Consider the following 13485-nt stretch of genomic DNA (forward strand, 5'->3'; position numbering starts at 1 on the left):
CCTTGATATGGCACCATTTCTCAGGGTGATCAGCCAGCTACCTGGTGGCGGGTTAATTATATTGCACCTCTTCCATCATGGGAAGGGCAGGGGTTTGTCCTCACTGGAATAGACACTTACTCTGGATATAGATTTGCTTATCCTGCATACAATGCTTCTGCCTAGACTATCATCTGTGGACTCACGGGATGCCTTTTCCACCATCATGGTATTCCACACAACATTGCCTCTGACCAAGGCACTCTCTTTAAAACTAAAGAAGTGTAGCAGTGGGCTCATGCTCATGGAATTCACTGGTCGTACCATGTTCCCCATCATGCTGAAGCAGCTGGATTGATAGAACGGGGGAATGGCCTTTTGAAGTCACAATTACAATACCAACTAGGCAACAATACTTTGCAGGGCTGGGACAAAGTTCTCCAGAAGGCTGTGTATGCTCAGAAGCAGCGCCCAATATATGGTACTGTTTCTCCCATAGCCAGGATTCACAGGTCCAGGATTCAATGGGTGGAAGAGGAAGTGGCACCACTCACTATCACCCTTAGTGATCCACTAGCGAAATGTTTGCTTCCTGTTCCAACAACATTACATTCTGCTGGTCTAGAGGTCTTACTTCCAGAATGAGGAATGTTGCCACCAGGAGACACAACGATTCCATTAAGCTGAAAGTTAAAATTCCCAGGTGGACACTTCTGGCTCTTCCTACTTTTATGTCAACACCCTAAAAAGGGAGTTACAGTGTTGGCTGGGGTGATTGACCCAGACTATCAAGAAGAAATCAGTCTAATACTCCACCATGAAGATAAGGAAGAGTATGCATGAAATACAGGAGATCCATTAGGGTGTCTCTTAGTATTACCAAGCCCTGTGATTAATGTCAATGAAAACTACAACAGCCCAATCCAAACAGGACCACAAATAATCCAGACCCTTCAGGAGTGAAGGTTTGCGTCACTCTACCAGGAAAGGAACAACACATACACACACAAACACACACACACAGCCTGCTAAGGTGCCTGCTGAATGCAAAGGGAATACAGATTGGGTAGTAGAAGAAGGCAGCCATCAATACCAGCTACGACCATGTGACCAGCTGCAGCTCTGGGGACTGTCATTGTCATGAGTTATTTCCTCCTTCTTTTGTTAAAAATATGTTTGTGCATGTATACACTTGTACTGAGAAAATATCTTCATTTTATTTCCTTTCTCCTTTATTACGTGACATAAGATTTTTTGACTTCACAGGAGCATTTAAGTATTGTTAACTTTATGTGATAATATTAACAATTAAGTATTGCTAACTTTATGTAATAGGGATTGGTGGGTTTCTTTTTGTATAAAGGATAGTAGTATTATGTTAGGCATAATTATGACCTCATTACTGTCGTTATTTGAAGATTATGTATGATCTCACAAGGTGCGTATGGGTTCAAGTTGACAAAAGGTAGACTTGTGATGGTTAATACTGAGTGTCAGCTTGACTGGATTGAAGGATACAAAGTATTGATCCTGGGTGTGTCTGTGAGGGTATTGCCAAAAGAGATTAACATTTGAGTCAGTGGGCTGGGTAAGGCAGATCCACCCTTAATCTGGGTGGGCACAGTCTAATCATCTGCCAGCTTGGCTAGAATATAAGCAAACAGAAAAATGTGAAAAGAGAGACTGGCCTAGCCTCCCAGGCTGCAGTTTTCTCCCATGCTGGATGCTCCCTGCCCTTGAACATCAAGCTCCAAATTCTTCGTTTTTGGAACTCGGACTGGCTCTCCTTGCTCCTCAGCATGCAGACAGCCTATTGTGGGACCTTGTGATCCTGTGAGTTAATACTTTATATGTATACACACACACATATATATACACATATATATACATACATATATATTCTGTCCCTCTAGAGAGCCCTAATACAGCATTGTTCTAAAAGTTTTACTTAGTTGACGCTTACTTAATTCTCCCAAAAACTCTATGATATATGTGCATTATTACCCCTCCCATTTTATAAATAAGAAAACCAAAGCACAGAGAGCTAAGCGATTTACCCAAGATTACATAGTTGATAAATGGCAGAGCTTGGATTACGAAACTAAATATCTGGCTGCAGAGTCCATGAACTTAATAGTTAATAACCTGGATACATGTTTTTCGTCTATTGTTAAATGAAAAAAAAAAAAAGCAGGTTAAAAGATGTTGTGCATGATATCACCCTATTTTTGTTAGAAAATGGTTTGTATAAAAATGACATCAATTATCTCTGGATGGAAGAATTGGTGGTTATTTTCTTCTTATATGCCATTAATATTTAAAATATACTATCATTTTCCTAATCATTATCCAAACAAGAAAAAATCCATGCTAATATAAAATATATAATGTATACAATGAATCAAATAGGTTGGTTTTGTGATTGTAAAGATGTGATTATTATGCACCCTATGCCTGTATCAAAATGTCTCCTGTACCCCATAAATATATACATCTACTACATACCCACAAACATTTTCAAGAGAACTAATTGTTGCTTTTATGCTTTTAAACTAATGAATGGAGGCAATAACACTCAGTGAAATTGTTCAGCAGAGTTGCAACGCCAAGCTTGAGCTTTTGGTGTAGCTGAAGTGATTGAGTGTTAGCTGTCTAACTCGGCTCACTTAGTGGCTGTGTGCCTACTGCATTGCATGAGTTGTTCTGAGAGATAAATGAGATAATATATCCGAAACAACCTTGAAAAGTACTTTAAAACAGCATGGCAAGGTGAGGCAAATGGAGGTGTGGAATATGCGGCACATTTTCCCCATAGAAACAAGGCAATTCACAATAGTTATGTCACCGTATTAGTCAACAAAAGGTCTAACACCTTATATAGCTAAACAGTTTATGACCTTATTTCTGAGTGCAAATGCAATCAACATTCAAATTGGAGACATTTCTCTCCTTCATACATGGCTGTGGAACTGCTGGGATTCTCTTTTTAGTCTCTTCTACTAAGACACTCAGTTCCAGGAATAATAGAAAACAGAATAGGAAATGCATAGCCACATCAAGTTATAGAATTGCATCCGTAACTAGGGTGCTCTTTCATAAGTCAGGCATTGCCTGTACTGTATATAAAGCATGTGATGCCAATTTAGCTTAGAGATAAAATATGTGATTATTCTTCTAAATATTTTTGTAATCACTTTTGTATGTAATTCTAAAAGAATGACAGGCAAGTATATTGAAATAAAGGAGTGTGGTACAGTAGTTCGAAAGGCGAATTTTGGTGTCTCATAATCATGCCCTTCAAATTCTAATTCTGCTGCTAAAAGCATGTGCATCCCTGATAAAAATATTTGATTTCTCTCTGAGTTTGTATATCTTTAGAACGCACATTGTATCAACTCACGTGTTTCCTTTGAGAAATGAATGAGGCGATGTAGGTTTAGTACATAAGGCAGTAGTTGTACACAGTGAAGTCTCAACATTAAATGTTTGTAGTTCACACTTCTGAGAATACTGTGCCAATGATGTCAGATGAGGTATAAAAGCCCTTGGAGACTGCCTTAGGTTGGGATTCTCAAGAGACAGGCTCTGACACAAGGATTTGAGTGGTTTATTTCAGAGGTGATCCCAGGAAGCAGCGGTATAAAAGTAGGGAGATGAGGCATGGAAGGCAAGGAAGCCAATTCAGAGCGCATGAATGAGCGAGTTACTCCTATGGGCACCTAGGGCTCAATCTCGGTGGGGACCTTAATGGTGTAGACTAGAACATGTCTGAGGGTTTCCCGTATGTGGATTGAAGAAGCTGGGGTATTTATCCACCAATTCCCATCCATTATTGGGTGAGAGCAGCTCTTAGGGCTGGAACCTTATTGTTCAGCCAAACACCTCCAACGGCTAGCAAACAGACTGTCCCAAGTGATTACAAAAAGGCAAGCATGGACTGAAAGGGCACAGTCCAAGAACTATGGTGGTGCACTGCCGGAGTCAGCTACAGAAAGCATTCTGCTTTCCTATACAACCTAAAGATTACTCAGGCTATTGCTGGTTGCGGGGAAACCTCTGTAGGATTATGGAGGGATCCATATAAATGTGTTGTTCCTATGATAAATTCAAGGAGGTAATAGAACTCTTTTGACAATATGGCAGCAGCTTCTTGAATGGTCAACTAACTTACAGCTTTCCGTCTGGCAATGCAAAATACCTATAACCCTAGCAGGCACAGGACAACTAACGTGTATAAAGACAGAATAAGAACAACTAGGAGAAACATCTTCCACTAGATAACTCTGGCTTCTGTTCTACCAAAGGTTGTGGAACTATTACCTTCGAGACTTTGCAGCGCCTAAGAGCACATATTGGGCTCTTGGGAATTTTATTAAACATTGAAAGGCACTTTTCAGAAGAAAAGCCCCTTTACAAATGGGGCGATTAAAAGTAGACATTCTCATTATCGCAATAAAACATCTGTGCTCCATAAATTTAACAGTTAATCCCTTTTTGGCTCTCTAGGACTGACAAATCGTTTCTGAAAATTCAGTGCCAGGCTTCTGGAGAATAAAGTCTCTCTGCCCTATTCAATTTATTTGTATTTAGTCATTCTGATACATCATAATGTTTATTCAAAGGAAGCAATCATTCGGGATCCTTATTTGTGGTTCCCAGCATAACTTCATCCTGTACAAATGCCATTTTTCTCACTAGGCGCCAAGTTGCATTTGCTACAGAAAGCTCTCTGCTTGATGTGGTTTTGTCATCGTAATCTCTTAAGAAGGGTGCTAGGGAGTTGGTTGCTATTTAGCTCCCTAAACCATCCTCTTATCAATCGCGGCACTTCACCCCAATGAGTCATTTCCTCAGTGGATCTCAAAAAATCATCTTCACTTCCTGGAAAAGTTAGGATTGTTTTCATTAGCTGCCCGGGCTAAAAAGGAAACTTGGTCCTAAATACTCACGCCCCAGGGGCAGCCACTTGGGACAGCATATTGCGCCCTTCAGCTTTCCGCCCGCAGGTGGCAGCAGCGGGCTCCGAAGCCTGGCTCCGCAGGTAGCAGCCGCTTCACAGCTTCAGGCGGGTGCTCAGCGAAGGCTGGAGCCTCTCCACTAGGAATCCACACACAGCCGGGACGGTCTGTGAGGCTGAAGTAACTGAGTATTAAACTGGTCTCCGACTCTTTAATATTTTAAGTGAAAACAAACAACAGTTTGATGCTTCAACATCAGCAGCAACAGCACTCATTGCATCCCTATTCGCTCCGGTTGCTAAATTTTCCCAACTCCAGCAGCAACACGGTCCCCTTCCCCAAACAGGGTCGACTCCGTAGCTCTCTGCGCTCCTGACCTTTAGATTCTAGGGAGCACAGGGCAGCCGAGTGTTCGGCGGTGCGTCTGGGGCCGCCGCGCCCCTTCTCCTCGCCACCTCTGGCCCTTCCGCCACTCGGGCTTTCCTGCCGCTCTGGATGCCTCGGCTACACCCTTGTTCTATGACCCCAGCCTCCTTCCCTAACCCTCCTCTTCGTCCCTTCTTCCCCGAGCGCCCGCACGCACACACACTCGGTTCGCTCCCGCAGAGTGCCGCGGCTCGGCTCCGGCTCCGGCTCCGGGAGCAGGACCGACTCCAGCTCAGGACACCGCGGTCATGCCGCCCGGACTCCTAGCCCCGAGGCCCCGGTCCCCGCCGCCGCCGCTTTCGCGCCCCTCCTTTCTGCCTAGACACCGCCACCAGCAGCCGCCTGGGCGGCAGCCCCGGCCGTCCTCAAAGTTGGCCCCCTAGGAGGGGGCGGCGGGGAGCAGGTTGAAGGATTTGTTGGAGGAGGAGGATTCACACATCTGGGCGAAGGGAGGGGCAGCGCCGCTGCTGGGACTCGGCGCGGACCCGCATCACTGCGCGCAGCAGCCGCTGCAGCAGCCGCTGGGGATCGCGGAGCCCGGACGCCTCCGCTCGGCCCGCGCCCCGCTCCCAGCCCCACCCCCGCCCGCCGGGCCCCTCAACGCAGGGCGCAGAGAGCCGCGGGCTGCGCAGGGAGGCGGGCAGCGGCCCGCGCGCGCTTCTGCCGCCCCCGGAGCCGGCGCGCGGAGAGCGCAGGGCGAGCGCGCGTCGGGCGGCGGCCGCGCTGGGGGGCGTGAGGCGAGCGGCGCGGGGAGCGGCGGGGGCGAAACTTCGGGGGCCAGATGCCCGAGGGCGCGGCGGCGCTGCCAGGCTGCCGCTGCTGCCCCTGCGGGCCCCGGGCGCGTCTCCGCAGGCGGCACTGCCTGCGGCGCGGCGTGTGCACCGAGCGAGTGAAGGTATGTGTGGCGGGCGCGGCTGGAGCTGCCGCCGCCGCCGCCGCACCAGCAGGTCCTAATGCCTGTCACTTCCCAGGACGCTGGCAGCAGCAGCCCGGAGCCCCCGAGCCCTCCGCAGGTTTGCCTGTCCTTCCCCGCGATCTGATTGGATAAAGTGGGGGCTCGACGGTGGCCGACGTGGGACAGTCTGGCTGTGGCAGGGGTCTCGGAAACCATGGGTTATTGCAGTGGCAGGTGCACGCTTATCTTTATCTGTGGCATGCAACTGGTAAGTGACACTTGGGTCCCTTTATTCTGTAATGTGTCTTTGAGATAATGGGCACGGGAGTGCAGTAAAGGGTCTGCCATTGACTTGCATGGAAGAAAAAAATAAAAGAGAAGGTGACAGATATATTGCCTATATTTAAGATGATTTCAGGGAGACGCACTCTGGGGTACAGGAGAGGTGAGCCCTTCCGCTCCCACCTATTTGTGTCCCTGTTAAGACAGTTTGACAGGTGCGGGTTAAACTTGTCTTTAATTTCTTTAGGCAAAGCAAGGTGTAGCTCTTGTTCTTTATGCTTTGAATTCCTATTCATGTAACAACGTGATTGTCACCTACAATTTACTGTACAGGTGTTAAACAGAGAAATATGGAATTTTGGACTTTTCTCTATACTAATTTTGCAGTATCTTTGTTTATTCATAGATATGTTTTTTAGGAAAATGTTGTCTTTAAGTATAATGCTCTAAAAAAACCACTATTCAGGGAAGATTGTATCCTTACAACAGTCTCATTTAGAAGCCACGTTGAGTTTTTAAAGTGTGCAGATTGAACAAAAATACTTAGATGAACTCAGCAACACCATTGTCATAGACAGAACCAGTACCTTTAAATCACAATTAACAGACAATTCCAAGAAAAAATATTCTGTCTTACATTTTGCTTATTATTGCTCCTGAAATAGATACTGTTGTCTGATCCTATAGGACGGAGAATTGTGTGTACTTTTTGAGGAATGTTGTACGGTTGCAAAGAGGCAAGGAACCAATAGTGGAAAACGTCATGTCTCTGAATTTCAATTCCTTAAGGGCAATGGAAGGAGGGTCTGAGTAGAGTTGAGAGATGAAAAATATGCCACTCTACGTGGTTAATTTGAGGTAGGATCTACTTGCTCACACTTGTCGTTAAGTAGATTTCCTTAGAAAGTATAAATTAACTGGAATAGTCATCCGCATTTTCAACAATTGTTTCATAAAGGTTGAGGTGACTACAAGGCAGAAGATGTTTGAGTGTCCAATCAGTAAAGTGTTCAAAAGAGCAAGGATTTGCCATTGAAACTGACAGAGGAATTCCTTAAGTGTTCTTGTTTATCAGTTGTCGTGAAGCCCGTGAGTGTTAGCTATTGCTGCTTTGTTTAATATTTAGCTGAAACAGTGCTTTTTGTGGTGTGTTGTCTTAGGATGTTTTTCTTTCCCATGAAAGTTATCCGATGGTGTCTATTTTGATCTGTGATTTATGCACTTATGCACTTGGTTGTAAGAAAAAAAAGATGGAACTATAAATATAATTTTCAGAATGTAGTAGTTTCTCAATGATGTGTAAACCAGTTTATTTTTCTGTACCATAGAGTCATATAAGTTTTGCAATAAAGGGTTTTTACTCTTAATAATAAAGCTAACCAGAAGAATGAGGGAGTTTACTTTGTTAAACAACCCATTAGGCCAAGTCTGCCAAAATGTATAAAGGTTTTCAAAACATCCTTTTTTAATATATATTATTCAGAAAATAATACATTTGCTGATTCACTGTGTGAAAGCATAAAACTGTGAGAATGAGTGGGTGTGTAGATCATTCTTATGCTCTTTTCAATTTAAAATTTGAAAAACGTGATTTAATTTCTAATCATTTAATATAATAGGGCTTTCTTATGGCAAATGTATGCACTAGATCTATATGACATTTTGTGTGATGAATACAAACTCCTCAAGAAATTAATTTTAGAAAAACGTAAATATACCAATAGGGAAACTATTCAAAGTAGAATGATAAAGCTAAAGGCTCCTTTGTGTTTTTGTGTGCTCACACATGTGTGTATGTGCACATGCTCTTGAGTACATGAATGCATCCATACATACAGTGGTGTCTTGAGAGTTGCACCATCACTTATGAAACAGAAATTCTGAATTATACTTAGGTTCTTTAACAGAATAGTCGTAGCTGTAATACAGAAGAGCACAGTCTAAGCAAGTGTACATTGGAATCCTAAGGAGTTTTATGTTCTATAAGAATCATGTGATTTTGCCCATTCAGACTTTATGTGCCACCAGGTTAATATAATTAGCAGCCATGTTAATGCAGATGCAGAACAAAAAACAAAGGACAAAGAAAATCCAATTGTTTTGATAGGGAGAAAAGATCACACCTTAAAGGACCTCAGAGATTCTTGGTAATTGTTGCATTTTGGAAATACAGTGTTTGATTTTAAATAAAATAATTATTTTGCAAATTAATAGTTGCAAAGCCCTGCACTAAAAAAGTAGATGGGTGGGTACGTTTTCCTTTTGCTTTCAATAGATTTTTAAAAACTTTTTATGTCTGCGCTATTATGAGTAGATTGTTTTACAAATAAACCAGGTTTCTAGACTAAGTTATGACTCATGTACCATTGACTGAAATAAAAGTTAACCCAGTTTTGGTTACTTCTGAAGTGTTTAGTATGTGTTCTTGTAACATTTGGGCATCTTTTCTTTTCTTTTTTTTTTTTGGTAACTGTACAGGAAAAATCTTAGATTTCTTAAAATCAATTGAGGCCAAAGAGAGTCTAAGTTAGAAATTTTATTCCGTTTCTTTATTACGTGACTTGATTAAGGTTCTGGAAACATTAATCTGTCCTCTAAGCAAAGTATTTGTATTTTAAATAAACTTAAAGGGATGTTTACATCTGCACCAATTTGCAGCTAATCTTAGGAGAGGATGAGGTGGCTTTTGGTATTGTGGATATGGTAATCTCATTTATTAGGTTTTTATGAGACCAGACACGATGTTTTGACCATTTAACAAATGAGGGACAGAGACGGATTCTCCAGAGACATTTACCTGTCAGAATTCTGTATCTGTGCTTTACATTAGTTAAATATACATTTAATTTAATGTTTGGCAGACTACAAGTATAGATAAACACACACTCTTCTCAAAAATCAGGAAATCTGTTTATAAAACAAGAAACTAGAATTTCAGACCATAGAGATTCAATACAAAACTTCCATTTTATGAAAAACTGTCTCCATATGTATCATAAATTAAAATCTTTGAGTTGTATGGTTATGTCAACTTCAGATTTTAGGGTGATTGCTACATAAAGGAGTATGATCTCTGGAAGCAGATGTACTCCATGTGCAGAATCCAGAGCTTAAGCTCATAATCTCAAGAAGGTAATTTTCTTTTTATCGTTGCTGTCCTTAATACTCAGAAACTGAAGATTTCAGATAGTAACAAAAATCATCACTGCATTTGCAGTAGTGGTTGTAGTGGTGTAGGACAAGAAGTATTTAACTTCTTATTTACTATTTGTAACTTTCAACAGGTTGTGAAAGTTTTGGCATTTTTTACCCCAATGTGTGATTGAATCAGAGTTCTTTTATAAATATTGAAAAAAAACTCTGATATCTCTCAGTGTGAAAAAATACTGTTAAAATATGAAAGAATAGAACTTAATTTAGACTGAAAGGACAGATTTGTTTTCAAGTAAAGAAACTCAAAATCCCATATTTTGTACATTAGACCCCTGGGTGGCACAAAACATGTCATAAACTATTGAAAGAAAGTTTAGATTTACACTCCACAGATTAACACTTGAAAAATGCCACTGTTGCCATGAACTGTATGAAATATTGTTAACTTGGAGCAGGTGCAACTAACAATTAGGTTAGTACACATTGTGTGTGCAGCTGTGTGAAGGATTACATTTGAAACTTGAGAATGATCACTTACTTTCTATCTCAGGATTGCTAACCATTTTCAAAGATACACTTTTTTTTTCCTTAAGATGTCGTGAGTGTAGACTAAATTAAAAACAATTTTATTATAATTATGGAATACTTCAGTGATCGTGGTTTTATGCAGTGTTCATAATCATGTGCTATTTTATTACTTTTTAGAAAATAAAGCATTGCCATGAAGTAGCTTGAAAAGTGCAGGTAGAATCTTATGATATTTCTAGTATACTTTTGACAAGTTTGACAGTTCTTGGGAAGTTTAGAACTTTATCTGCCACAAAACTTCCTGGCTCAGAGAATTTTAACTTTTTAGGATTCAGATGCCATTGATGATAAAATCTTGAAGTTGTTAACCAAACTTATTCATGAAGATGACTGAAAATCTCCATACAATACTTTAGAAACTTATGTAAAGATATGTTGAGTTTGCTAAGTTGTAAAATGATAACTTTCTTCTTTTTAAATGTTTTCTATTTATGCATCCTGAATATTGTTGGACATGGTTTTGTTTTTAATTTATCCTCACTGTAATTCAGCACTACTCTGCTCTGTCTTACGTATACCAAGAGATACCTAGAAACTTCTTCTAGTGTCCAGCTTTGTTTCTTCGTTCACAAAGCAGGTAGCGACTTCTTTTCTTGAATACAGCTAAAGTTTCAAAAAGTCAACCCATGTGGAGCTGTTCCCTGCTTTCTCAAATAAAGGCTTGGATGGGCAGCATTTTTTTCTACAGAATGCCAGAGTCGTCTCTGGCATGGGGCCTGTGTGTGGGTAATGACCCAGAAATGCAAATGTGCTTTGCTACCTCCTTTCCCTCCGACGCTGCTTTACTTTGAGGTCGGATTCTCTACTTGCCCAGTCAAGAATTTCAGAATGGAAGTCAGGGATTCCTTAAAATAGGAAGTCTTCATTTTTTGTTTTTTATTTTTAATATGTGTGTGCTAGAGAGAAATAAAATCTGAGAGACAGAAACATATTTTAACATTTCTATGTTGATCCTGGAAATATAAATACAAAAATTATGGCACCAATAGCATTAAATGTTTGTATATACTAATAATGCCTAAAATTCCAAAGGTTGTATTTCAGTTTTGTTATTTGGTAGAATTTCAAACAGCGCAGTATCATTTTTTCCTAAGCAGTTTGAAACTCATATTGGTATTAATGGAAATTACGCTATTTCCAATAACACACAAATGTCAGAAATGAAACACACACATAGGAAAAACATTTGTTTCCTGTTTTTTTTTTTTTTCCTGATATAATGAACTCTTCTGATTTTTGTTATTTTTTTCCCCTCATGGAAACTTGATTGTTGTTTATTTTCAATATAATAAAATACATAAGCCATCAAGATACAATGTATGTAGGGCTACTTTTTTTCGTAACAGTGATAGAATAAGTACTCTACTTATTCCTAATTTCTATAGGATGGAAATAAAATTATATGAAGCCTTTGTTCTTAGCATCCCCAAGATATTAAAACATATTTAAAAATTATGAAGGAACAAGATAAAATTATATATCATTTTCTTTCTCCAGATTATGGTAGAAATGAAATGTATAACTTGGTTTTCTCTTCTTTTAGTATTTCAGTTCATGCTTTGTAATACTCCTGTGCACATGTGGGCATGTAATAAATTTGTTATGCTTTTTTTCTTTTGTTAAAAAATATTTCAGTTATGTTTAGATATAAAATTCTCAATATATAAAGAAATTACTAGCTTCATCTTCCTGAAATAAGTATTTTTCTTTTTCTTTCCTTAAATTATAAAACAGGCACTGAGTCTAGCTTATAGGAATATTCTAAGATTTAGTCTTATGCAGGATATAGACTCTTTCTGTTTTTCCAACCTGGAATAAGAATAAGGTATCTTCAAAGGCTTATAATTTTTACCTTTTCAGCTACTTGTGGATCCCATGCTAACTTGATCCCTGTAAAAACTCCTTGAAATGCTACATATAAACTGATTTTTATGTGCATTTTGAAATAAATTATTTTTTCATTTCATGCATTTTTAAATAATTTATTATGCTTTTAAAATCTAGTTTTATAAAATAAACAATAATGAAAACATTATTATTTATTGGAAGCTTATTCTTGGCTAAATATGTTTTTTTTTTTTTTTTTTTTTTCCGCTGAATCCTCTCCAGTAATCCTAAGGGGTAGGTAATAGATATTAATATCCTCACTTTACCAGGGAGGAGATGGAGGCCTTGAAAAGTTAAGCTGTGTTTTTAAGTCACCCTCTTAGTAAGTGGAGAAGCTTGGATTCAAACCCGGGTCTGTCTGAATCTCAACCTGACTCTGAACCTGTGCCACACTGCATCCCTTCCATGTGAAATAAAATCATAGCAGCCTCTCATGTTTGTTTTACTGAAGGAATTAAGTACCTACCTACTAATTCCTTAGTGACCCGTTAGTCAACACCTAGGTTTAGAGGGTGGGGTGGATTGATGTCAGGCTACTGTCCAAACCTGACCGACTTGGGTAATCTTGGGGTTTGACAACTATGAGCAGCTGGTGTATGGACTAGAGAATAAAAGGGCAGAAGGGGAAGCTCCCCTCTTCAGAGCAAGTATCCATTGCTGTTCCCATGCATTTGGGCCGACTTTTGACAGATAACCATGCAACAGGGTCTTAGAAATTTGATATGTATGCTTAAAATGGATTATATGGAAAGAAAAAATATATTCATTTTTTAAAAAATCCAGCTGTTTTTAAAACCACTCCTCGAGGAATGACCAGTGCACAATAATGTTATTTGCCTGTTTTTTGTTTGTTTGTTTGTTTGCTTGTTTGTTTTTTACATGCTCCAGATCCTAAATTCATCCAGACCACCATCGACTAATAATATTTGCCATAATTATTGTACTTGGGAAGAAAGAGAGTAAATATGTTATTTAAAATATGTATTGAATATCCTTGAACACGTTTTGAACCTAAGTGTGCATCAGAATCTCCTGCAGGATTTTTAAACATAGATTTTTGGGCCCTCCCTTAGAGTTTCTGACTCCAGAGGTCTGTGCCAGGACAAGAGAATTTGTATTTCTAAGGAATTCCCAGATGATGCTGATGTTGATGATCAGGCACCAAATTTTGAGAACTGTTGGCCTATAATATGTGTCTTCACCTAATGGTGTTACAAGAGAACATGAACCTAGTTTTTGAAATTCTTCAATCCAACTAGATAATTAACTCAGTTCTTCCTATGTCCTGCTACTGATATGAAAGAAAACTTTTCTCCA

At 40.0% G+C, this 13485-nt stretch overlaps 1 protein-coding gene across 6 annotated transcripts in view; it reads left to right on the forward strand.

Moving 5' to 3' along the window:
* The first annotated feature begins 6113 nt into the window (after positions 1-6113).
* LOC105465543 (sodium/potassium transporting ATPase interacting 2) overlaps positions 6114-13485 on the forward strand; it is a 1022956-nt gene continuing 1015584 nt past the window's right edge. For 2 of the 6 annotated variants that reach the window (XM_071095948.1, XM_071095950.1), the window contains exon 1: positions 6124-6526. In XM_071095948.1, coding sequence (XP_070952049.1) covers positions 6473-6526 — 54 coding nt within the window. In that variant the 5' untranslated portion in view covers positions 6124-6472. Of the gene's footprint in view, positions 6527-13485 lie in introns of all 6 variants that reach the window. The other 4 variants (XM_071095949.1, XM_011713996.2, XM_011713992.3 and 1 more) reach the window with 4 other exon arrangements.

Source organism: Macaca nemestrina, chromosome 5 (genome assembly GCF_043159975.1).
Source record: "Macaca nemestrina isolate mMacNem1 chromosome 5, mMacNem.hap1, whole genome shotgun sequence".
In the NCBI taxonomy this organism is placed as follows: Eukaryota; Metazoa; Chordata; class Mammalia; order Primates; family Cercopithecidae; genus Macaca; species Macaca nemestrina.